General features: G+C 54.3%; 8 protein-coding genes and 1 non-coding gene across 9 annotated transcripts; 5 read left to right on the top strand and 4 right to left on the bottom strand.

Moving 5' to 3' along the window:
• Positions 1-666: 666 nt before the first annotated feature.
• Positions 667-4,879, bottom strand: PHACADRAFT_264420 (uncharacterized protein). Its single transcript, XM_007401096.1, has 12 exons — positions 4,701-4,879; positions 4,604-4,642; positions 4,487-4,544; positions 4,273-4,424; positions 4,149-4,220; positions 4,039-4,100; positions 2,998-3,992; positions 2,373-2,945; positions 2,191-2,317; positions 2,059-2,135; positions 1,950-2,006; positions 667-1,895 (listed from the first exon to the last, which is right to left on the bottom strand). The coding sequence occupies exons 1-12, from the start codon at positions 4,794-4,796 to the stop codon at positions 772-774; spliced, it is 3,432 nt and encodes a 1,143-aa protein (XP_007401158.1). The 5' UTR covers positions 4,797-4,879; the 3' UTR covers positions 667-771.
• A 157-nt stretch (positions 4,880-5,036) lies between these two features.
• Positions 5,037-6,925, bottom strand: PHACADRAFT_188343 (uncharacterized protein). The gene is made up of 4 exons (XM_007401097.1): positions 6,374-6,925; positions 5,684-5,916; positions 5,517-5,634; positions 5,037-5,458 (listed from the first exon to the last, which is right to left on the bottom strand). Exons 1-4 carry the CDS (start codon positions 6,893-6,895, stop codon positions 5,225-5,227), a joined length of 1,107 nt encoding a protein of 368 aa, XP_007401159.1. The 5' UTR covers positions 6,896-6,925; the 3' UTR covers positions 5,037-5,224.
• A 121-nt stretch (positions 6,926-7,046) lies between these two features.
• On the bottom strand, positions 7,047-8,004 carry PHACADRAFT_153182 (uncharacterized protein). The gene is made up of 5 exons (XM_007401098.1): positions 7,886-8,004; positions 7,693-7,825; positions 7,535-7,636; positions 7,407-7,484; positions 7,047-7,351 (listed from the first exon to the last, which is right to left on the bottom strand). The coding sequence occupies exons 1-5, from the start codon at positions 7,946-7,948 to the stop codon at positions 7,260-7,262; spliced, it is 468 nt and encodes a 155-aa protein (XP_007401160.1). The 5' UTR covers positions 7,949-8,004; the 3' UTR covers positions 7,047-7,259.
• Positions 8,005-8,089: 85 nt separating this feature from the next.
• PHACADRAFT_t145 lies at positions 8,090-8,187 on the top strand. Its single transcript has one exon. It is a non-coding gene; the product is annotated as a tRNA-Pro (tRNA).
• Positions 8,188-8,937: 750 nt separating this feature from the next.
• Positions 8,938-11,325, bottom strand: PHACADRAFT_264421 (uncharacterized protein). Its single transcript, XM_007401099.1, has 8 exons — positions 11,059-11,325; positions 10,878-11,006; positions 10,785-10,828; positions 10,626-10,737; positions 10,034-10,571; positions 9,896-9,984; positions 9,367-9,847; positions 8,938-9,308 (listed from the first exon to the last, which is right to left on the bottom strand). The coding sequence occupies exons 1-8, from the start codon at positions 11,301-11,303 to the stop codon at positions 9,111-9,113; spliced, it is 1,836 nt and encodes a 611-aa protein (XP_007401161.1). The 5' UTR covers positions 11,304-11,325; the 3' UTR covers positions 8,938-9,110.
• A 569-nt stretch (positions 11,326-11,894) lies between these two features.
• Positions 11,895-13,739, top strand: PHACADRAFT_264423 (uncharacterized protein). Its single transcript, XM_007401100.1, has 9 exons — positions 11,895-12,032; positions 12,088-12,225; positions 12,283-12,314; positions 12,367-12,408; positions 12,464-12,551; positions 12,610-12,671; positions 12,719-12,925; positions 12,985-13,298; positions 13,358-13,739. Exons 1-9 carry the CDS (start codon positions 11,924-11,926, stop codon positions 13,563-13,565), a joined length of 1,200 nt encoding a protein of 399 aa, XP_007401162.1. The 5' UTR covers positions 11,895-11,923; the 3' UTR covers positions 13,566-13,739.
• Positions 13,740-14,710: 971 nt separating this feature from the next.
• Positions 14,711-17,475, top strand: PHACADRAFT_264426 (glycoside hydrolase family 7 protein). Its single transcript, XM_007401101.1, has 7 exons — positions 14,711-14,743; positions 14,800-15,415; positions 15,473-16,373; positions 16,429-16,793; positions 16,845-16,975; positions 17,036-17,115; positions 17,169-17,475. The coding sequence occupies exons 2-4, from the start codon at positions 14,813-14,815 to the stop codon at positions 16,446-16,448; spliced, it is 1,524 nt and encodes a 507-aa protein (XP_007401163.1). The 5' UTR covers positions 14,711-14,743; positions 14,800-14,812; the 3' UTR covers positions 16,449-16,793; positions 16,845-16,975; positions 17,036-17,115; positions 17,169-17,475.
• A 137-nt stretch (positions 17,476-17,612) lies between these two features.
• Positions 17,613-17,929, top strand: PHACADRAFT_105800 (uncharacterized protein; the record flags this gene model as incomplete). The annotated part of the gene is made up of 3 exons (XM_007401102.1): positions 17,613-17,664; positions 17,718-17,821; positions 17,873-17,929. The coding sequence occupies 3 exons, from the start codon at positions 17,613-17,615 to the stop codon at positions 17,927-17,929; spliced, it is 213 nt and encodes a 70-aa protein (XP_007401164.1).
• A 176-nt stretch (positions 17,930-18,105) lies between these two features.
• On the top strand, positions 18,106-22,136 carry PHACADRAFT_130422 (uncharacterized protein). The gene is made up of 3 exons (XM_007401103.1): positions 18,106-20,732; positions 20,800-21,539; positions 21,600-22,136. The coding sequence occupies exons 1-3, from the start codon at positions 18,161-18,163 to the stop codon at positions 21,729-21,731; spliced, it is 3,444 nt and encodes a 1,147-aa protein (XP_007401165.1). The 5' UTR covers positions 18,106-18,160; the 3' UTR covers positions 21,732-22,136.
• Positions 22,137-22,280: the final 144 nt, after the last annotated feature.

Genomic DNA, 22,280 nt, shown 5'->3' on the forward strand with positions numbered 1-22,280 from the left:
CTAAATTTGCTGTCGGTCATGCAAGCCAAATCTGTGCTAGTGGGCACTAGCGGGATCACGTCGGCGAGACATGTCCGATTCAATGTGGGTCTGCCGTCAGTGCGGCGTCCGCGCCACGACAGCCAGTGCGCTCCGTAGAGGACATGTGCGTCAGATCTTGCGTACCGTTGAGGCAGAGGATGCGACCAGGATGCGACGGACTCGGAGTCGAATGATGGCGTTCGATACACTCGGACGAGGTCTGGCCCCGACGCAGACAGGAAGAGCAGAAGGACGAAGATTTGATCATTGAGCCGGTCTTAATCTGATTGGAGACTAGAGATGATGTGCACGACCTATATTCCTTGAGAAAATGGATATAATGAGCGTGCAACTGCGTAATTGCGAATTTTGTGTCTAAGTAAACGAACCTCTTGGGTTGGGCGATGAACTAACCTGGTACGTTTTGTGGGGAACTCTAGGAAACCGGCGTGGAGATGAACCCACGGGCAGCCGCTCCGCGGCAACCACACAACACCCCACCGAAGCTTCGAAGCGGCAAACACGCTTTGAAACATCACTGCACTGATCCACCGCGAGTCCGGGCTCCGCATGGCAAAAAGGCGATCATGGCACACGGTGAAATCAAGACAAGACGATCATCGTATTGACGACATGGCTAGATAGGTTAGGTACATAGCAGAGACTTTCACGCCCAGCGGTCCGTCTGAAGAAACTGAGGCTGCATATCAAATCGAACGTCCCCGAAGCTTTGAAAGAGAACCCTATACTTTACTGAGTGACTTCATCTTCCGCGTCGCTGTGCATCGTCCTGCGCTCGAACGCAGATGCGCGGCTCGCGCTGCTGCGCTTCACCTGGCCGGTCGGTCGCGAGGGCGACCTGGCGTGGCCAGTCGCAGGGCTCCCAGGCCGGGCAAGGCCAGCGGTGTTGGTGATCGACGACCTGTTGTTGAAGTTGCTCACCATGCTGCTGACGGAGCTGCCGCTCGGGCGGGGGCCGCGCGCCAGGCGCGGTCCTCGGGTGCTGGGGCTGATACCACCCGTGCTGCTCGTCACGGACGAATGTCTCGACAGCGACGGCTTCACGGGAGAGACGCTGCGCGATGAAGCTGAGCCGACCTTCGGAGACGTTGGGCGGCTTGCGGAGCTAGGGCTGGGTATCCCTGGCGATGTTGCCGCAGGTGAGACAGGCTCCCGAGGGGGCTCCTTGAACGTCGGCATGGGGAGCTCCGGGGAGTCTGAACGTGCAGCAGGTGCCATCTGAGGCTCACGGAAGCGAGGTGCCTCTGGGGAACCTAGCTCGGGTGGAGGCTCCTTGAACATGGGACGGGGCGGCAAATCTTCATCCTCCGGAGGCGGCTCCTTGAACACTGGAGGCATATCCACTGGTGGTTTAGAAACTGGTGCTTGCACTTGTGATACAGGCGAACGGGACGCCAACGGCGGTGGCGGTGGGATCTTCGAGAAATCGACAGACTGCTCTTTGGAAGGCGGCGGTGGAATCCTCGAGTAGTCAGGGCTGCCGTTATCCCTCGCCGCAATTTCGTCATGAGGTGGCTGGGACTCAGGCTCGTCACTGACGGTGACCGCAGATGACTCTGAAGTCGCGGACTGGTCCGGACTCGGCAGCTGTTGCGCGTCTTTGTGCATATCGGATATAGCAGGTACGGGAGGCACGGTGGGCTCAGACTTGACCTTCAGACCGCGCTGCGCAAGGGCCTGCGCTTGGAGCTCCTTGAGGTCGGCACCCGCCGAGATACGACTACGGCTCATCCGCATGTCCGTGGGCCGCGTGCGCTTGCGAACGGGCACTTTACGTTCAAACTCCCGCTTCTTCTTCTCCACCGTCGGAGGTAGTATGGCCGCATACTTCGAGAGTAAGTCGATGAACAAAACTGAGCAGGTGTTAGCACGGCGATCAATCTCGGACATGACTCTGAGACACTTACGTGTGGGGTGGCGGTCTTGAATGGAGAACTTAGTCTCAGCTCTTGGTCTTAAGATCGCTGGCAAACAGCTTTTAGGCCAGATCACGAAATATTTGAACTAATGGCTTACCTCTTCCCAGACCGAGCGCGAGCTTGTTGATGTACACATCATTAGGTTCATCTCCCTCCGCGGTGCTGTCAATGAGGCTTTCATCGAAGGCGTATTAGCATGGAACGCTGTCAAATCCTAAAGCATACTCACTCTCTGAGATGCTTGAGCAGTGTGTCGAGTACGATCAAATGAATTCTGGGCAGCTTTTGCAGAGCGGCCTGCAATTCTTGGATGTGCTGCTCTTCAGACGGCTGCTCATCTGGATTCATGGCGCCTGCTGGTGATGTCGACAATAAGCACGGGATGAAGCCATGTGATTAATTGTGCCGTACCCGTGGGATATAGCTTCCTGAACTCGTCCCAGCTTTCGTACATGCAGAGCGGAGGATCTAACTCAAGTGCCCACAATTTGACAGCGCTGGCGATAACGGGTGCGTCGTACTTAGCGAGCGCGTCGTCCGGAATTGCCTGCGTGGCAGATACCGCGTTGAGGGTTTCCCGGAGGTGGTGGGAGGCGACAAGGGGTACCTCGTAGATCCACGTCTTCCTCTTCTCCACGTCACCGGGAAGTTTGCTGTACGCCTCGGTGAGTGCACCGAAGAGAGCGGTTAGGACGGGGGGAATCATATCCCTTTGCTCTGGGCTACTTGCCCAGCTGTTTGTGGACCAGAAGCCGGAATCAGCCCACTTGCGTAAGTCGATGCCAAAGACAACATCAGACTCGTCGTGCGTGACGGACTCGTACACATGCGCGTTAGGACGGAACGGTCCAGTGCGGTGCTGCTCAATTAGAGCCTTCAAGTCTGACTCAGGCTGATACGAAGCGATGAGTGTCGATGAGCGTTCGAGGGATGGGGTAGTGCCCTTCGAGAGGCTTTCGAGGCATGCTTGGTATTGGCCAAGGACTGTCGTAGAGAAATTAGACTTCCGTCAAGTAATAAGCGAACAACAACCCACCAGTTTTTACCGCCCTGAGACGATCGAGCTCCCACTTCTGCAATGTCTTCAACGTATCTTCAATTCGTTCCTCAAGACCGAGGCGCTGCCTGTCTAGTTTCCGTACAGCTATGCGGTATTCGTTGTCCGCAGACTCAGCCTCACGGCGCGCCCTGACGTAGGGGGCTTCTCCCGCTTGATTCTGGTTTAAGGCCTTCGTCACGAGGCTGGCGAAGCCCGCAGTCCTCTTCGCGACGTTCTCGGCAAGCGGACTCAGGTTATGTTGCAAAGGTGACAGGATCTTCTCATCCTTGGGCTTCGGGACCTCCAAATTGAATGCCTTCGGTCGGAACTGATAGAACGCATCGTCGGCGTTCTCGAATACATTACCGAGCTCGCCCAGCCTGCGGAGCAGTCCTTGTCTCTCCGCAAGCTCTTTCGCAGCTTCTTCCGTTCGGTCGAGGTCTCCGTCGAGCTGCTTGACATTCTCACGGAGCCACATGGTGAACTCTTCTCCAGAGAATGCGTCGTGGTACTCGCCGAGCAGGGGGAAGCGCACAGACCGAAGAGGAAGCTCCGCCTTGGCTCGCGTCATTAGAGCTGAAAGTTCTTGATGCGTAAAAGCGACGCCCGCGACAAGAATGGGTGGTGCCGGCGGAGGAGGTACCGGATCTGTTGCAAGCCTAGGAGGCGGCAGTGGCGTTTCCATGGGCGGCGGTGAGGCCAGCATAGGGGCCTCCGGGTCAACAGCACGACCCTTGCCTTTGTCCGCCCTCGGAGAATCGGGGCCTTTCTCTTCAGCGTCCGCGTCGAAGTGCACTTCGTGAGTCTGATCTGCGGGTGCTTCGGCGCGGGGGGTAGAGGTATTCAATTTGAAATCTTTCAGTCGCGCCGTGATACGCTCAGACATGGTTGGTTGGCGAACGGGTGTGCGGGGCACGCGTTTGTCACGAGGTACGAGGCTGGGTGAAGTGTATATATCGCCGACGGGCTGTGAGATAGGTGCGAACCGGACGCTGGGCGCATATAAGTATACATCTAGCTTTCTGTCTGATAACGTACTCGTCCTCTAATTCGTCGGCTTTGTGAGTCTTGTTGACATAGCTGTTCTTCAAGTTCGCAACCTGCTCATATTGAAGCTACGTCCCTGACAGGTGGAAGTAGTTACGTACGTCACTTTGGACATGCTCGTACGCGTGCACGAACCCGTCTAGGATGTTCGCGCGGCTTGATTGGAGTCTCTCCTGTAGCACGAAGATTAAGAACGGGGTTTTGCAATAGACGTATTTGAAGGACCTTGTAGCCTTTCGCCCACTCTGAGAATGGATCCGCAATCTTTGTCTGTAGGTCCTTGGCTGCCTCTGCATGCAACTTTCCCTGCGCTATCGATTCTTCCTTGAGACCATGAAAGGCGAGGTGAAGGGATGCTCCGTCCTCCTGAAGGAAAGCTAGCAGTCACCAGAGTGATGAGCTGGCATGATTTGAGCAGAATATAACTGTTGTGACGTACTGCCAGGGGTTGCGGAGGTTAGAGTGGCTGCGAGCGCACTTTCCGCAGCTGCTCTCGCCTTGACGAAGGGCGGGTAAGCATAGACATTGCAAAACCTGCTAAACCCGAGGGACGTACCCTGATAAATGCTGCAATCTCTTCATTTTCGACGACACCCTAAGAGACCCCCATGATGAGCTTCATTATGTCTACGCCGCGAATCACGGCACCACACCTTCTCCAGCTGATTAAACAGCACCTGCAGACCACTCCGATAATCCTGCGACCAGAACGAGTTTTGGAACGTCACTGGCAGCGTGATAACCGCCATTGTTGCCCCGCTACTGCACCGGAGTGAAACTAACGAGAAGTTGTGAGAGTCCGTGTAGGGGCACGCAGCACGCCGTATACGCGTGTGGAGGCGTCGTGCAGAGTCGTGTAGGTAGACAGCAGATAAAGACGGCGTAAAAGTTAGGAGACGTAGAGGTCGGGGTTGAACGTTGAGGTTGTAGGCTGTGCTGAACTTATTGCGAGTGAATGGCAGACGCCGGCTGGTGACCGGTGAAACATCATGCATGTATTGCAGTACCCAGCGTCGCTCGCTCAACATCCCACTCAGGTCAAGTTTCAGGTATGTGAGGAGTGCAGGAATCGAAAAACCAACCATTTTCTTAGGCATATATCCAAAAACCCGGCGACGCACGAAAGCAATTAGATGTGGTGTATATAGCCTAACGCGACTAATAATTCCCCAGAAGCTTAGTCGACGTCGTCCTCTAGCGAATCACGGGGTCTAGGTGTGCGCATACCCGTTCTATCTGCACTGCCGTACTTGATTTCAGTGTCGGTCATAGCTACCGGAATGTACGACACGGCTGAGCCCTCTGCGCTGAAGACATCGCCCCGCGCATCAGGGAAAGTTGATGTCGGGAGTTGCACCAGGTTTGGTGGCTGCCTCGTCAGGTAGAGCCGTAGAAGAGCATCTTCAGCAGCCTAGCAAAAGCCAGAAGGTTTGAACGGATGCAACACTTCGAGGTCAAAGCGGACTAACCCTATACTCTGCCATCTTCAATGAGCTTCCGAAGCCCTCTCCAAGTTGATCGGTACCGCTGTAGATACCGACCACAAACACTGGCGAGTTAGACAGCCGACCTGTCTCACGAAGCAGTCTGGACAAATGTCAGGGGCAGGTAAACTTCGAGCCTTTGACGTTCGTACCTCGAGATCGGCCGTTCGCGACCAAATTTTGCGACGGTTTCCTGTAATGCAACTTTCGGATCTCGAAATTTGATCATGTTCCTCAGGTCGACTTCGCGGCTCAAGAAGAACCTCTGCACGAAGCGTCTTGCAGAAAGCAGTCCATGATTTTGATACACCAAAGCTGTCAAAGCTCGAGGGACAGATGATATGGCATCAGCGTGTAAAACGGCTGGCCTTGTAGGCGTATTTGGCTATGTGAAAACGGCTATTAGCGTAGCTCTGGATAACACAGCTTCCATAAAAACGGGAGCACTCAAACAGCGTTTTCTATCCTGTGGAGGACGACGTTGACGAGCTCTATGTGCCGCACCGCTGAGAATATATGAAGAAATTTAACGAAGCCGGTGCAGGACTAGGCAAGTGGCTCGGCCGATGCGCACGAGGGGACAGCCTGAACAAGAGTAGCTGAGGTGCTCGTTCTAAAGCAATCTCAGCCAGGAGACGAAACTGCGCGTTACTATGAAGAGCGAGGCAGATATAGCATCTCCTGGGAGTATTAGCACCTTCCATATCGCTCTGAAGCCAACCTAGGAGGCTTTCGGGAGGACTTCGCCCGGCCAGCAATGTCGAGCAACAGTAGCTGACGAGAAAGCGTACAAACCCACCACATGACACAGCAGCAGGGTATTCCAGAGAATAGACACTCACTATCCGTTTCCAACGAAGAATTTGGCCAGCACCCATCTCCTTTGCAATGTTTGCACAGGTGGTCGGTCCAACATACGCGCTGACCGCGGCCTTCATGACACGGGTTGGCAGGTGCGGGAACGTCGAATTTACGTGTTCCGTGGCAAAGAGACCCAAGAGCGAGTTGCCTAGCGAGGCGAGGTTGGCGTTGGTTGCGGGTGCGGGTTCAGTTGGATGGTGCCTTGCATACAGTGAAAGGAAAGATGGGTGGGTGCCGGCCTGCTGAACAGCCTCCACGGGGTTGGCGAGGACCCTTCCCAAGCCTATTCGATGGGCGAATGCAGACAGCGTAGCCGGGTTCGGAGGCTGGAGTGAGGCCCATGTCTCTGCATCGAAGAAGTTGGGCGTGTGCTCGGTTTTGGCCTTAGAGGACGAAGGCTTCAGGACTACAGCCTCCTTAGGCGGAAATGCTTTTAGATGAGAGGCAGATACGGTCGCGAGCCTCGCCGCCGTGGACGCGAGTCGCCTTTGAACATGAGACATGGGCTGTCGTCGTCCACCTTGTTGTCCGCCAGCGCGTTCTGAAAGCCCAAGGTTCCCATTTTCTTGGCGCCTCGCTAGCGTCCGCTTCGGCAAAACCCGCACCCGTCTCGCGTCCGACGCTTTCACGCGACGGACGAGCACTCGTGCGACTCACTTTTGCAGGGCAAATTGTATAGCCTAGTGGTGGCTGTAGGTGTGATAATACAAGGCTCATGTATGTAATGTAATGCAATAATGCGATCAAGTAACGAAGGGTGAAGGTAAGCGTAGTAGTGTCCAAATGGCAGGCGAAAGGTCATGAGTTCATGAGTTCGTGATTTTTGAGCATGCAGAGCACGTATGTCAGACATCGGATTCAAAAAGTCTATTTGCGGGTTGCTCGCCGTATCACGCTGGCTGCGACGAGCGCGCCCAGTGCCGCCACTCCGCCCACAATTGCCATTCCAATGTAACCCTCTGCAGGAAGGATGAAGTGAGTCCTAAGACACCGACATTGGGTCAAGGCACCTACCGCGGGTGACCTTCTGGTCAATAAGAGTCTGAAGACTCTGCGCTTGAAGATTTGTGGGCTCCTTGTCCATTAGCAGTGCTGTAACTTTGTGAGGAGCAGTCGAATATGAGAACTGAAGAACTACATACAGTTGAATTTCTTGGCTTCCTCGTAATTGCCCATCTTGTAATGACCTAGTGCCAGGTAGTACAAACATTCACGTCTGCGAGTAGGTTCAGCGCGGTAGATTTCTGCATACGCGTCAGTGGTCTTGGAGCTCTCTTCGAGAACAGTGCAGCAAACATACCTTGCAGCAGGCGTACACCTTCTACTTGGTGATCTCGGAACGGACTCTTGACCAGGCCCCACGCATAGTTGAATTTCGTCTGGATAGTGACATGGGCCTGATCAAGTTCCCTCTGATACTGTCTCCGCAGGACCTACAAATGTGCACAGTGAGCTGCGCACTGCGTACGGGGTGAGTAGCAGTTCACTCAAACCTCGAGCTCGTCGTACGAAAGAGATATCTCGGCGTCGGCAGCATATGGCAGTTCTGTTGGCATCTTGTGGTGGCGGCGTACTAGAAAGAGCGTCACGGTTTTGGTCAATGAGTGTGGCGGAGCAGGCGTCTAGGACGTCCAAAGCTAGCACAGCTGGACCGGGCCAATAAATGTCATTATGTATAGAGCTGTCGCGCAAATAATGGCCTGGTGGTCTAGAGGTATGATTCCTTCTTAGGGATCCGTTCCACAACTGGACACGTGATTGGAGGAGGTCCCGGGTTCGATTCCCGGCTAGGCCCGCTGTTTTTCTTTTATTCGGGTGGTGAGGACCGTGAGGCGCAGTGCGCACTGGGCACCCTTCAACTCAATAAAGTCAGTTAGCATTGAGCAAGGCTGCTGATATATAACCCTGGGACCTTTTATTACTCGTATTACTTGTATCTTTAACCAGATGGCCTGAAAGTAAGTAACTGCCCTTATATGCCCCTGTTCCCAACCTTGCCCTTTATATACTTCCTATCAAAGTCGATCGACTATCATCGACTGATTACTTGGGAATCTTGTTAATCCATTCATGCGCGTCACTAATTAGATGACGAGGCATTTGGCTACCTTAAGAGAGCCATAGTTACTCCTGCCGTTCACCTGTGCTTGGTTGAATTTCTTCACTTTGACATTCAGAGCACTGGGCAGAAATCACATTAGATAAGGTCTGCCTAGGGAGACTACCCTTTATATACCCAGCGCTGATCAAACAAATTTCCTGTTACTTCTGCTTATCCCACCCACGCTCCAGTTTCACCGTGCTAGCCACCTGCGCCGAGCCGGCCGAGAACCAGAAGGTTGCTCATGGACGCGATAAGCAAACACATATGTAAATCTATATTTCTGGAGTCACGAGAATATTAATGCTACCTGAGTGAGCATACACCAGCCGCGAAGACACCAACCTCGACAGCCGCCACGAGAACAGCTTCCGGGAGAATATGTATCGCGTTGTAGATGATAAGAAACGGTGTGTATACTAAACGGCAATAGACGTTTATATGCAGTAGACAAGCAAAACGGTTGAAGCCTTATGATTCCTGAGCTGCTCCAGACTCGAAGCTAGCTTTTCCTCCAGTTCCAAGACATTCACTTTCGATAATATTGTACACTGCATTCAAAATATTCTCCGGCTCGACCAGTTCACTCTTCACTTGCGGCAACTCGTTCATTGTTGCTATTGTCCTCTCCCAGCACCACCGCGGCCTATTCCGCGACCAGCAAAACCAATGCGGAATGGTAGCACTCCTCGATGACCACGGATAGGCAAGATCGGTGGGCCTTGCCAACGGTCGTGTTGCGGCGGAGTAGTGTCATCCGGAAATGCGCCAGGTATTGCCTGCGAGCTGTCTTGTTCCTCGTCTTCATCATCAGACTACATACCCACATATGTCATCGACTGGTTCCACCACGAGACTACGCGGCCAGCTTACCTCAAGGTCGATGACCAGCGCACCCATATGCCAGCCCGCAGCGGCGGCAGCAAAAACGTAGGTTTCTTTGCCCTTGTTCTTCCGCTTGTGGTCAAAGCGTACCTCAGTCGGATCGCGTACGTCTGGTGGCGTTGCAAGCATGTGGCCCGGCGCATTTGTCATGGCCAGTCGCTGCTCTCTGGTGCTGAACCCTCCCGGTTGGCCGGGCTCGATATCGACGGGGTCGCCGAGTCCAAGTGCACCCTTGGAGAACGCACCCCACGTAAGGAGCTTGCCCGCCTCAGTAAGTGCGCCGTAGTGGTAGTCTCCAAGGATGACAGAGATGACGCCACGGTACTGGAGAGAAGGAATGATGGTCGGCTCAAGTCGCTGCTGCGAAATTGGCCCTTCCTCGTCCGTCGTTTGCATTCGACACATCAATACCACAGATTCGGGGCCCGTAGAGTAGGCTGTGAACGTCTTAAAGTGAGCGGATATCTGTGAGATGTTAGCCATTTCTCTTGTCAGATGTGAATGGAAGCTTACATGAGTGATGTGCATCGTGCTCGGGGGTTTCAACTGTCCTTCGGCAAAGACAGGATGCTGAGAGACCTTCTCCAGCTCGCTAAATGATGGCAACTAACCGTCTCATAAGAAAGGTGCTTCGGCTGAGTAAGAAGCAGCGTACATATTCCCAATGTCCACGTTGATAACTTTCTTCGCTTTCAAGGCGGTCGTATTTCAAAACGTGCCCCTTGTTAGTAAGACCAACCAAAAAGTTATCCATGCCGGCGATCTTTACCAGCCTAGTCTCGCCGTCAAGCACATCTGTGGGAAGTCCTGTGCCAGCCAAGCGGGGTAGACCTGCCGGTATTGCAGGAAGTCGGTAGGGTTCGATGTTCCCCATGTCCCAAACATGGCATGGGATGATACCTGGACGCTCAGGCGATGGTTTTGCCTGAGTGACATCACCGGCCTGGTTTAGCTCCTGGTCGATGCGATGGATCTCCTCGAGCATGCGACCACGGCTCGGCCAGTTTACCAAGACATCGCCCCCTTGGGTAAGAATGGAGGTGAAGCCCCATCCGCACTCGACCTGAACTGGAGTCGTGTCGCGAGATGATCTGTCCAGAAGCGCGGTCTGCAGCTTGAATGGACGCCCCCAAGACGTGAAAGTCCAGACTTGGGCATCAGTGTCCAGAGCGGCGCTGTGCAATCTCGCGCAGCTGAAGAGAGGGGGACATGTTAGCGATTTGCTGCAGCCTTTCTAAGCCTCTCACCTGATCTGGCGGATTGCGCAGGGAAGTTCCAAGCGCATGGGAGATTCTGCCACCTTCGAAGGGTCGGAGAACCCATCGGTGCGCAGCGCAAAGCTTGTTCCGTCCAACGCACCTGAATAGCAGTCAGTCCAACTCCTTGCACAGAAGACCCTCGCTCACCCCATACATAGACATGGCCTTGCGCGTCAATAGCATGGAAGGACCTGTCAGATATTAGAAGAATGGCGCTCCATAGACATACCGACTACGCACATTCCACCAGCAACGAGATTGACTATGCGTACCCAAGGAATACGTAATCTCATGGGAAATGGAATACCGTCGTATAGAGGGTTTGGAAGATCTCTGCCAGATATTCCCAATCTACCTCTCGAGTGCTCTCTGAAACGAAAGTCATACTACGCAACTGAGAACAAAGGCACACCCCACGCACCCCCACACATAGATCTTGGGATTGGAGAGACGCTTGTAGATAAACTTCCACCCTGTGGTCCTGGCGGTATCAGAGTCGGGAAAGTTGTAATCTTTCTGTATTTTTCGCTTCCAAAAGGTCTCGTCAGAAGTCAGCTGGTAGAAGAAACGGTTCGTTGCCTCAAGGCTGAGGAGGTCTGGGACGGGAAGCAAAGGGAAAAGATTGTCCAGAAAGATCTCTAAGGGTACGTCTGTAATGGTAGGCATTTCTGAAATGCTACCCTCTATCGCAGAGATGGCGGTATGGATGAAAGAACGAACAGAGACATGTCTGCGGATTGCTAGACCGCAGCCCGCAGTGGATCTGATGGCAAGTGTGTCATAGCTGGCAAATCGGACCGGAATTTGGCATCGATGCACTGATGCGCCCAGACCCGATCGAGAAAGCTCGCGCAGACACCTCGAGACGAGGGACAAGCTACGGCTGCAGGAGGTGAACGGAATTGCTTTGTCGCGAGAAATAAAAGGAACCAGGAGCAATTGGCCTACTGGCTGCGTATTCTTTGTTTCTGTGTGCTATTGTGCCTTCTCGTGCGGGCACGATGCTAGATCTGTATTGGCGCATTGCTCTCATATGGCATGTAATACTTCCTTCTATACTCAGAGCGGCACCAATGCTGTTTTTCCTTCGTTTTGTCTGGTCTTCCTCGCCCTCCCTCTGTTCTGGCCAGAGGTGTCGGCGCGTCGGCGCACACGTGGCATAGCGACACATTACGCGACTCGGAGCTTTGGCCTTGGGATCCGTCCGTTATAACACCCTTCACTCAGACCACAACCACCCCCTCCTCACTGTTCTCACGCCCGTCTCTCTTCATACAACTCCTAGAATGCCTCGACCAGTACAAATCCTCGACGACGCCCTTGGCGCTGTCGGTAACACCCCTCTCATTCGGCTGGACAAGATTGCGAAAGCGGAAGGTCTTCAATGCAATCTCCGTTAGTACTTCGTCGATGTGGTCTCGCAATCATAGATCTAACGCTTGCGTTGCAGTCGGAAAAGTCGAATACACCTCTGCAGGTGGCTCAGTGAAAGATAGAATAGCGAAGCTGATGGTTGAGCAAGCGGAGAAGGAGGGCAAGCTCATCCCCGGCCACAGCGTCGTAATTGAGCCGACTTCTGGCAATACCGGTGAGATTACTCTGCAGTCATCTACGAATCAGCCAGCTGAGGTTCTGTCATACGCAGGAATTGGTCTTGCTATGGCATGTGCAGTCAAGGTCAAACTAGCGGCTCTCGAGTGCAGAACATATGCTGAATACTACAGATAAGGGATACTCCGTAATCATTACGTTGCCTAACAAGATGTCACTTGTGCGTATGCGTCGTAATGCGTAGGTGTCCGCCTCCTCATCCATTCTACTCGCAGGAGAAAGAAGCCGCACTGCGGGCATTAGGGGCGGAGGTGGTCCGTACCCCCACCGAGGCAGCCTGGGACTCCCCGGAGTCACACATAGGTAGAGCCCAAGATAAATATGCCATAATCCTCGTGGCTGAATTCCTTAACGATCGCAGGAGTCGCCCAGAAATTGCAACGTCAGATTCCTGGTGGGATTATCCTCGACCAGTACCGCAACGTAGGTCTTCTCTCGCGTTCGGTGCAATATGTGCTCAAGATTATCAGATTAACAATCCTCTCGCCCATGAGTTGACCACTGGCCCTGAGATCATCGAGGCTGTTACCGCCACCCCTTCAACGCCGGCCAAGCCCTCCTCGAGAATGGTCGACGTTATCATCGTTGGTGCCGGCACTGGTGGGACTATCACAGGTATCTCCCGTGCCATCAAGAAGACCCATAACCCAAAGTGTATCATTGTCGGCATCGATCCGGTACGTTGTGGTTAATACCTCATGCCATCTCCGCTGAACTTGTATCAACACGTCTTCAGAAAGGTAGCATTCTCGCCTATCCTGACGCGCTGAACACCGACGATGCTGGCAAGCTCTATATCGTTGAAGGCATCGGCTACGACTTCATCCCGGACGTGCTCTCGCGCGACCCCAAGGACGTTGACCATTGGATCAAGACTGCTGATGAGGAATCATTCGAGGCGGTCCGGAAGCTCATGCGCCTGGAAGGTCTCCTTGTCGGCGGTAGCAGTGGCAGTGCTCTCAGTGGTGCTCTGGAGTGGCTGAAGAGTGAGCAAGGCCAGAAGATTGCTCAGACTAAGGGTGCAAACGTCGTAGTCTTACTGCCGGACGGGTAAGAGCCTCTATACCTTTCCAGGTGCCATCTCAACTAACGTCATCTGTTCTGTCCAGCATTAGGAATTATATGAGCAAGCCTTGGTTCCTCAAGATGGCTCTTGAAGCCGAGCCTTCATCTCTAGCCAAGCAGATCGCTCATATCTTGAAGGACAATAAGAGCGAGGTGGAGACCACCTCCGAGCCTCTTGCGCGGGGTATCGCTGCACGCACACAGCCTAATATTGCGAACAGGCCTGACGCTCCTGATGAGATCTCAAAGTAACTTCTCGACGAGCTGTTCGTTCGCCCACCCATAGACTACCTTAACCATTGTTATGTTCGTCCTATCAGCAGCTGTTGACTGTTGCGATTCATATCAAACGTTCGTTATACACGAAGTCTTGTACCGACGCACACCTTATCTTTTACGATGGAATTTGAGCGGCACGATATTCACGTCTAATCACAGTATTTGCTGAACGACAGAGTCTGAACGGCCAGAGGCTGCAAGCGCGCATAATGTGTGCTTGGTGAGTATCTCTTCCGAACTTCATGCTGCTGGACTTAACACACTAATAGTGAGCTAAGTGTAGAGTTTCAATGCCGTCATATTGTCCGACTACACGCTCTCGCTACCACGCACTACATACCACCTCTGTTCACGAGGTCTGTGTAACCTTTCGACCTTCTTCTGCAGTGCGCTGCGTGACCAGTAGCTGCCGCGTCAGTTTCGACGGGCAATGCACTCTGTTAGCGAGCGGGCCCGTTCAGGTGAGCACTTCAGTGCAGATTGAGAATCATTGAGCCCATCTGCTTGAAACAAGGCGAGGTTGTGCCGTTGCGTGGTCACGACTCTCTATGTCTCATCGCCTTGCTCAACAGTGCTTGGGCGGGGCAGACCGCGATTTAACCGTTCGACCATTCAGTTGCTGCCCTGATCAGAAGGTTTCCAACGTGCCGGATATCTTTTAACCTTGGTGGATCATGCCAAGAGCCTCCATGATGGACTTGGCATCAGCGACACTCGTCTGTTTCCTCCTTCTGGCCCGTGGGGCAAGCGGTTCTTGTACTTCGGAAGACACGGTCGGCATGTTCATGTCCTGACCTGCGCACGTTGTGCCGTCCATCCCTTCCAAGTTTACCCGTAGAACGGCAAATTCGTCCTATGCAATGTTGCTATCCTCCACGAGGCTAGCGCAGTCGTGAGCGTTCTGGAGAAAATCTCTATTAGAGGGTGCAAGACTACGCCAGGTGCCCTCGAAATCGTCGGAACGAGCATTTCGTGCAGCCGCTACATTTGTCCGTCTTGGTTCATGGGATCGCTTTCACGGCAACGACGAACGGCTGGGGGAAACCGTACTCGAATGGCTGACCGTCTTGAGCGATGTATAAAAACCCCTGCAGCAGGATTGTCTACAGCAGGGCGCACCGAGCATCCTCCACAGGATTCCAGGATTTACTGTAAGCCCCCCGTACCTCATACTCTGGGGCTGAAGCTGACGCGCAGCATCGCACAGGTCTCTAGTCGCTATGTTTCGCATCGCTGCGCTCGTTGCTTTCACCTTCCTCGCCGTTGTCTCCGGCCAGCAAGCTGGCACACAGACCGCTGAAACCCATCCCACTCTCACGTCGCAGCAATGCACGACGAGCGGAGGATGCAAATCGCTGAGCACCAAGGTCGCGCTCGATGCGAACTGGCGTTGGGTTCACACCACCACCGGCTACACCAACTGTTACACCGGTAACGCGTGGGACACTTCGATCTGTCCCGACGGCGTGACGTGCGCGCAGAACTGCGCCCTCGACGGTGCGGACTACACCGGCACGTATGGCATCACATCCTCCGGCACCGCACTCACGCTCAAGTTCGTCACGGGCTCCAACGTCGGCTCTCGAGTATACCTCATGTCGGACGACTCGCACTATCAGATGCTCAAGCTCCTGAACCAGGAGTTCACGTTCGATGTCGACATGTCGAACCTCCCTTGCGGCCTCAACGGCGCGCTCTATCTCTCCGCTATGGACTCAGACGGTGGTATGTCCAAGTACCCCAACAACAAGGCCGGTGCCAAGTACGGCACAGGCTACTGCGACTCGCAATGCCCAAAGGACATCAAATTCATCAATGGAGAGGTAAGCATTGCACTTCATTGTTCAGCCAGTCCACGATCCTCACCCCTCCCCGCACAGGCCAACGTTGAAGATTGGAATGCGACTGGTACCAATACCGGTACTGGTAGCTACGGTACCTGCTGCACCGAGATGGATATTTGGGAGGCCAACAACGACGCCGCCGCTTACACCCCTCATCCTTGCACTACCACCGGTCAGACCCGATGCTCTGGAGATGACTGCGATCGGAACACCGGTCTTTGCGACGGTGACGGCTGCGACTTTAACTCCTTCCGCATGGGCGACAAGACCTTCCTCGGCGCGGGGCTGACCGTCGACACCTCCAAGCCCTTCACCGTCGTCACCCAGTTCCTCACCAGCGACAACACTTCCACTGGCACGCTTTCCGAGATCCGTCGTATCTACGTCCAGAACGGCAAGGTCATCCAGAACTCGGCTGCTAACATCCCCGGCGTCGATTCAGTGAACAGCATCACCGACAACTTCTGCACACAGCAGAAGACCGCATTTGGGGACACCGACTTCTTCTCGCAGCACGGCGGCCTGAAGCAGGTGGGCTCGGCGTTGGCGAACGGCATGGTCCTGGCGCTCTCGATCTGGGACGACTACGCCGCGAGCATGCTCTGGCTCGACTCGGACTACCCTACCAACAAGGACGCGTCCGCGCCCGGTGTCGCGCGCGGCACCTGCGCGACCACCTCGGGTGTCCCGGCCCAGGTCGAGGCCCAGGTGCCCAACTCCCAGGTCGTCTTCTCCAACATCAAGTTCGGCGACATCGGCTCCACCTTCAGCGGCTCTTCCTCTCCCTCTGGACCCAGCGGCTCCTCGTCGCCCCCCACGACCTCGCCCACTCAGCCCGCTGGCGGCACCGTCCCTCAGTGGGGCCAATGCGGTGGCATTGGCTACAGCGGCTCTACGGCTTGCGCTAGTCCATACACCTGCCACGTTTCCAACCCTTGTGAGCACCTTTTTCGACGATGCCCTTGCACCACGACTGATCTGACCTCCTGCAGACTACTCCCAGTGCTACTGAAAGATGAAATCTGCTTGGTAAATTCATCATCTCGTCGTCTCAAATCGGTAGCCTTTAGTCTGCTTGTTCGGTGTAATCACAAGCGAATGGTCTGTCCAGGCCAGCGAGCTGAATTGTATATTCCGTGACCCAAAGAACTGAATGCCCCGAACATGCTCAAATTACACGTAAAGCACCTGCACACGTCAGAGCGATAGAGGTAATCTCTCGCTGAAGTGCTATCAAATCCTTCCTTTGGTAAGAGACTTCAAAAGCTCAGCATTGATGGGCCAGGGAGGACCGATCCAGGAGGCACGCTCCGTGTGGTCTTTGTAGGCGTTGTCTGTGTTGGGATGCACGAGAACACTGGTGATGTCGGTCAGATATTATATGCAATAAGTCATAGATGCCGCTCACGAGCACGGGCCACGGTTGACGACCAGGAAGCCGAACAAGGCGCCGGTCTGGTGAGGTGTGAACGTATTGATCTCGAACATGGCCGTCGGGTGGGGGCCGACGGGTTTGTCCCAGAATCTATAGATGCGCAGCTAAAGGAAGTGCAATATGTGAGCGGCGCATACACTCAGCAGGTTCGTAAGCTATAGTACCTCTGGGAACTCGCGCCTTATGCGCTCATGCAATTCCCTGGCGTACTTTGTATGTGCAGGGTCGGCTTGCATGTAGTAAACTACCCTCGATGGTGAGCGGCGGGTGATAGATAACATGAGCGGTGATGCTCACCATGGAAATCGAAGGCATTATTCGACATATTTATGGGTTCGGGGAACTTCTCATACGCAGAGGACAGCGGACCGGGAGGGTTGTGGAGAGACTTGCCATCCTGGTTGGTTGTGGTAGGCAGCGGCTCTGCGTTCTCGTAGCCCTTCAGGGGAGATTCCCAAGTCATGTCGGATGTAGTCTAGAGGTGGGGCACGAGTAGACCTTGAGGGTCATGACTCGGTGTGTTGGCGTAGTTATAGTTTGTACTGCGCTCAATGTCGTGTTCGAGATGACCACGGGAATCGTGAATGACTAATGATTGCAATGCTGGATCGGACCACAGATCAGATTTTGGATTGAGCGCAAGCTGCAAGTTCACACCATCATCACCGGACACCACGAGGAGAGCCCAGGTGCTCTCACCAGACGTCCGATTAGTCCTCATCTGACAAACGCGGCGCCGCGATGTCTAGCAGAGATGCAGACCGCATAAGTTCTGCACAGCAAACATTGGACAGTAAGCGGCAAAGCCCGCCAGATTTGAGCGGTTTAGTGACTAACTACGGCTAGTCCTATACGAGATGTCGCAGCTCCTCAACACGCAGCTTGACAAAGAGACTCTCGCAACGTGTGTTAGTATGATTGAAAGCGGGGTGAATCCAGAGGCACTGGCGGTGCGCTCTCGGCTTGTTACGGCGATTTGGTGCTCATTCGACACGTTTTAGGCCGTCATTCAAGAGCTCAGGAGAGAAAGCGTCCATGTCAATGCAAATGGGCAGTAGACAGCTTCGGTAGTCTTGAAAAAAAAATAGCTGAAAGATTATTCCACCAATACGAGCCGCGTCGTAGTGTTGTGGCACAGGTTAAAGCGGAGTTTATACTTTCCGCGCCGCCCAGCCAGAGCTTGATCAGCGGAGCATTCTGAGATCGAAATAAGGCGCTTCTTACTCAGCGCTCCGCACTGGCCTTCCACACCGTTCTGTCACTAACCCATACTACCCCTCGCATTGACCATGTCCTCAGACGAACCCCGCTTAGTCGACTCATTCACGGCACCGAAAGAAGTGCTTCAGGAGTTTGCAGAACTCGCAGAAGAGGAAGACTTCGACCCGTTTGCCGAGACCGCGTCAAAGCGACAGATCGCCGCTCGCCAGTCCGACTACCACAACCGCAGGTTCAGCCGCGTAGCGAACGAGAGCGCAGATGCATTCAAAGCTGCAGACGAGGGACAGGATGTTGAGGGCGGCTACAAGGATGCTATGAGGTTGCAGATGTTGGAACGGGAGGAACAAAGAGTCAGACGAGCAATTGAGGAGAAAGAGAGACAAGCGAGGGAAGAGGGGAAGGAGAAGATGGACCTGGACAGGACACCACCGCGCGAGGAACTCATGGAAGCTGCCCAGGAGCTCGCTCAGTCTTCCGGCGCCAAGCGCAAGCGTCGATGGGACGTGAGCGAACCGTCCGACGAGAATGCCGACGTCAAGATGGAAGACAAGGGTGAGTGGTCCAAGGAGGCGTTGGAGCAGGCTACCCCCAAAAAGCGTCGCTCTCGCTGGGACGCTACCCCCGCAGATGTTACCAACGTTGGCGAGACACCGAAACGTTCCCGCTGGGACCAAGCACCTGCCGCACAGCCTGAGCCGGCCATGACTCCCATTATCATGAACGCCCCCGGTGTCATGCACGACGACAAGCACAACAGGTACCTTACCGATGAGGAGCTTGATGCCATCCTTCCTTCGCAGGGCTACCAGATCGTCACTCCACCACCGGGCTACGCTCCTGTCGTTCGACCCCCGAAGTTTGCGAATCCAGTCACTGAGGTCGGTGGATTCCACATACAAGAGGGCTCCGACGCAGCCGCAGCCGCAGCCGCCGCAGGCCTCGCTCCTGAGCTTCCCACTGAGATCCCTGGCGTTGGCAGCCTTGCATTCTTCAAAGCCGAAGATGCGCAATACTTCGCCAAGATTCTCAAGGAGGAGGACGAGACGGAGCTTTCGGTGGAGGAGATGAAGGAGCGCAAGATCATGCGTCTCCTGCTCAAAATCAAGAACGGTACGCCTCCCGTTCGGAAAACCGCTCTGAGACAGATTACCGACAAAGCCCGTGAATTCGGTGCTGGTCCTTTGTTCGACAAGATTCTGCCTCTGCTCATGGAGCGTACGCTGGAAGACCAAGAGCGCCACTTGCTCGTCAAGGTCATCGACCGTGTCCTCTACAAGCTCGATGACCTCGTCCGCCCTTACGTGCACAAGATCCTCGTCGTCATAGAACCCTTGCTCATCGACGAAGACTACTATGCTCGGGTTGAGGGTCGTGAGATTATCTCGAATTTGTCGAAGGCTGCCGGCCTTGCCCACATGATCTCTACCATGCGACCGGATATCGACCACGCCGACGAGTACGTCCGTAACACCACCGCCCGTGCCTTCTCTGTCGTGGCATCCGCTCTTGGTATCCCCTCGTTACTGCCGTTCTTGAAAGCAGTTTGCCGCAGCAAGAAGTCGTGGCAGGCTCGTCACACCGGCATCCGTATCGTCCAGCAGATCGCTATCATGATGGGCTGTGCCGTCCTTCCCCACCTCCGCAATCTTGTTGACTGTATTGCCCATGGCTTACAGGACGAGCAGCAGAAGGTCCGCACGATGACCGCTCTTGCGCTTGCGGCCCTCGCCGAGGCCGCTGCTCCGTACGGCATCGAATCGTTCGACAACGTCCTCAAGCCACTTTGGGTCGGTATTCGTCTCCATCGCGGCAAGAGTTTGGCGGCGTTCCTTAAAGCCATCGGTTTTATTCTTCCGCTCATGGATCCCGAGTACGTATCGTACTACATCAAGGAAGTCACCATCATTCTCATTCGAGAGTTCCAAACCTCGGACGAAGAGATGAAGAAGATCGTTCTGAAGGTCGTTCAGCAGTGTGCTGCGACTGAAGGTGTCACTCCGCAGTATATCAAGCAGGACATTCTTCCCGACTTCTTCAAAGCGTTCTGGGTCCGGCGTATGGCCCTCGACCGTAGGAACTATCGTCAGGTCGTTGAGACCACCGTCGAGCTTGCGCAGAAGTCCGGTGTCGCCGAGATCGTTGGACGCATTGTCAACGACCTCAAGGACGAAGCGGAGCCGTATCGGAAGATGGTCATGGAAACTATCACCAAGGTTGTTGCGTCTCTCGGCGCGTCCGACGTCGACGAGCGACTCGAGGTCCGCTTAGTCGACGGTATCATTTACGCCTTCCAGGAGCAGACAACCGAGGATCAGGTCATGCTCGACGGCTTCGGAACTGTTGTAAACGCTCTTGGCATCCGCGTGAAGCCGTACCTCACCCAGATTGTCTCGACTATCCTTTGGCGATTGAACAACAAGAGCGCTAAAGTCCGTCAGCAGGCAGCCGACCTCACTACTCGCCTCGCTGTCGTTATTAAGCAGTGCGGTGAGGACCAGCTGCTAAACAAGCTCGGCCTTGTTCTATTCGAACAGCTCGGTGAGGAGTACCCTGATACTCTCGGCAGTATTATCGCCGCCGAGGGAGCGATCGCCAACGTCGTCGGTATGACGCAGATGAACCCTCCAATCAAGGATCTCTGTGAGTGTCCTCGTCCTTATATGCGCATCTGAGTGCTAATTATTATTATTTTCCTTCCCTAATCTAGTGCCCCGCCTGACGCCTATTCTCCGTAACCGTCACGAGAAAGTCCAGGAAGCAACAATCAACTTGATTGGTCGTATCGCCGATCGTGGTGCTGAGTATGTACCCGCTCGCGAATGGATGCGTATCTGTTTCGAGCTGCTCGATTTGCTCAAGGCGCACAAGAAAGGTATTCGCCGTGCGGCTGTTAACTCTTTCGGTTACATTGCCAAGAGCTTGGGTCCTCAGGATGTGCTGCAGGTTCTACTCACCAACCTGCGCGTGCAAGAGCGTCAAAGTCGTGTCTGCAGCACTGTCGCCATTGCCATCGTCGCCGAGACTTGCGGTCCCTTCACCTGTCTCCCCGCCATCCTGAACGAGTACCGCACAGCTGAGCTCAACGTTCGCACGGGATGTTTGAAGGCGCTTACATTCGTCTTCGAATACGTGGGCCCGCAGTCCGCCTACTACGTCGACTCGGTCGTCACCATGCTCGAGGATGCGCTTACGGACCGCGACCTCGTCCACCGGCAGACCGCTAGTGTTATCGTCAAGCACCTTGCTCTTGGCGTTGCTGGCCTCGGCTGCGAGGACTCGATGATGCATCTCATGAACCTCGTGTGGCCAAATTGTTTCGAGACTTCACCGCATGTTATCGGTGCGGTCATGGAGGCGGTCGAAGCGATGCGCGTCACGCTTGGACCAGGGGTGCTGCTGAGCTACACGCTACAGGGTCTCTTCCATCCCGCGCGGAAAGTCCGAGAGGTGCGCGCTCAACACGTCTGTAGTTATGGAGCATGTTCACTAACTGGTTTCTGTTTTCAGGTCTATTGGCGTGTTTACAACTCATTGTACCTCGGCGCGGCAGATGCCCTCGTACCGTTTTATCCCGACCTCGGCGAGCTGAGCGAGGGTCAGAACGTTTATGACCGCCACCCACTGCAGATGTTCATCTGAGCGTAGCTTCTGTTGTATCTCCGCAGCTTTATCCATTTCCTGTCTCTCAGGTAGCGTATGTATAGTAGCCAATGCTTTTCTCGCATCCAAATGCATGGGTATCGTACAAACTGGACCATCTACTACATGAAGGTTCGCGAGAATGCGAGAGCCAGAATGATTCAGCAGGGCGGCCTGCAAGAGATAGGTTTGTTAGCTCAGAGTTCTCAGAGCAAGTGAGACAGGTGGCAAGTCAGGATCCTCGAAGCGTATAATAGAGGATCAGGGAATTTGTCGTCTGAGCAATCCGACTGGTGCACAGCAAGAAATTCATCATTATAAGCGCAAGAAGATCGTCGTGCTCACCATGACCGTACACCTTTCGCCGTGTTCGACGCGTCGTCGCTGTACGAAGTAGATGAGCCGTGGGAGAGAGAGCAACGACGCACCACCCTAGCGCGCGTCGAGGAAAATATGCCCATCAAAATGTTCCCACGATCCTGCTTCCTGCACTGGGTGCTGCATTTGGAGATACGGTAATCTTGTGCTTCGCCCACCGCAAAGGTTCTG

This window comes from Phanerochaete carnosa (assembly GCF_000300595.1).
Source record: "Phanerochaete carnosa HHB-10118-sp unplaced genomic scaffold PHACAscaffold_12, whole genome shotgun sequence".
Taxonomy (NCBI): domain Eukaryota; kingdom Fungi; phylum Basidiomycota; class Agaricomycetes; order Polyporales; family Phanerochaetaceae; genus Phanerochaete; species Phanerochaete carnosa.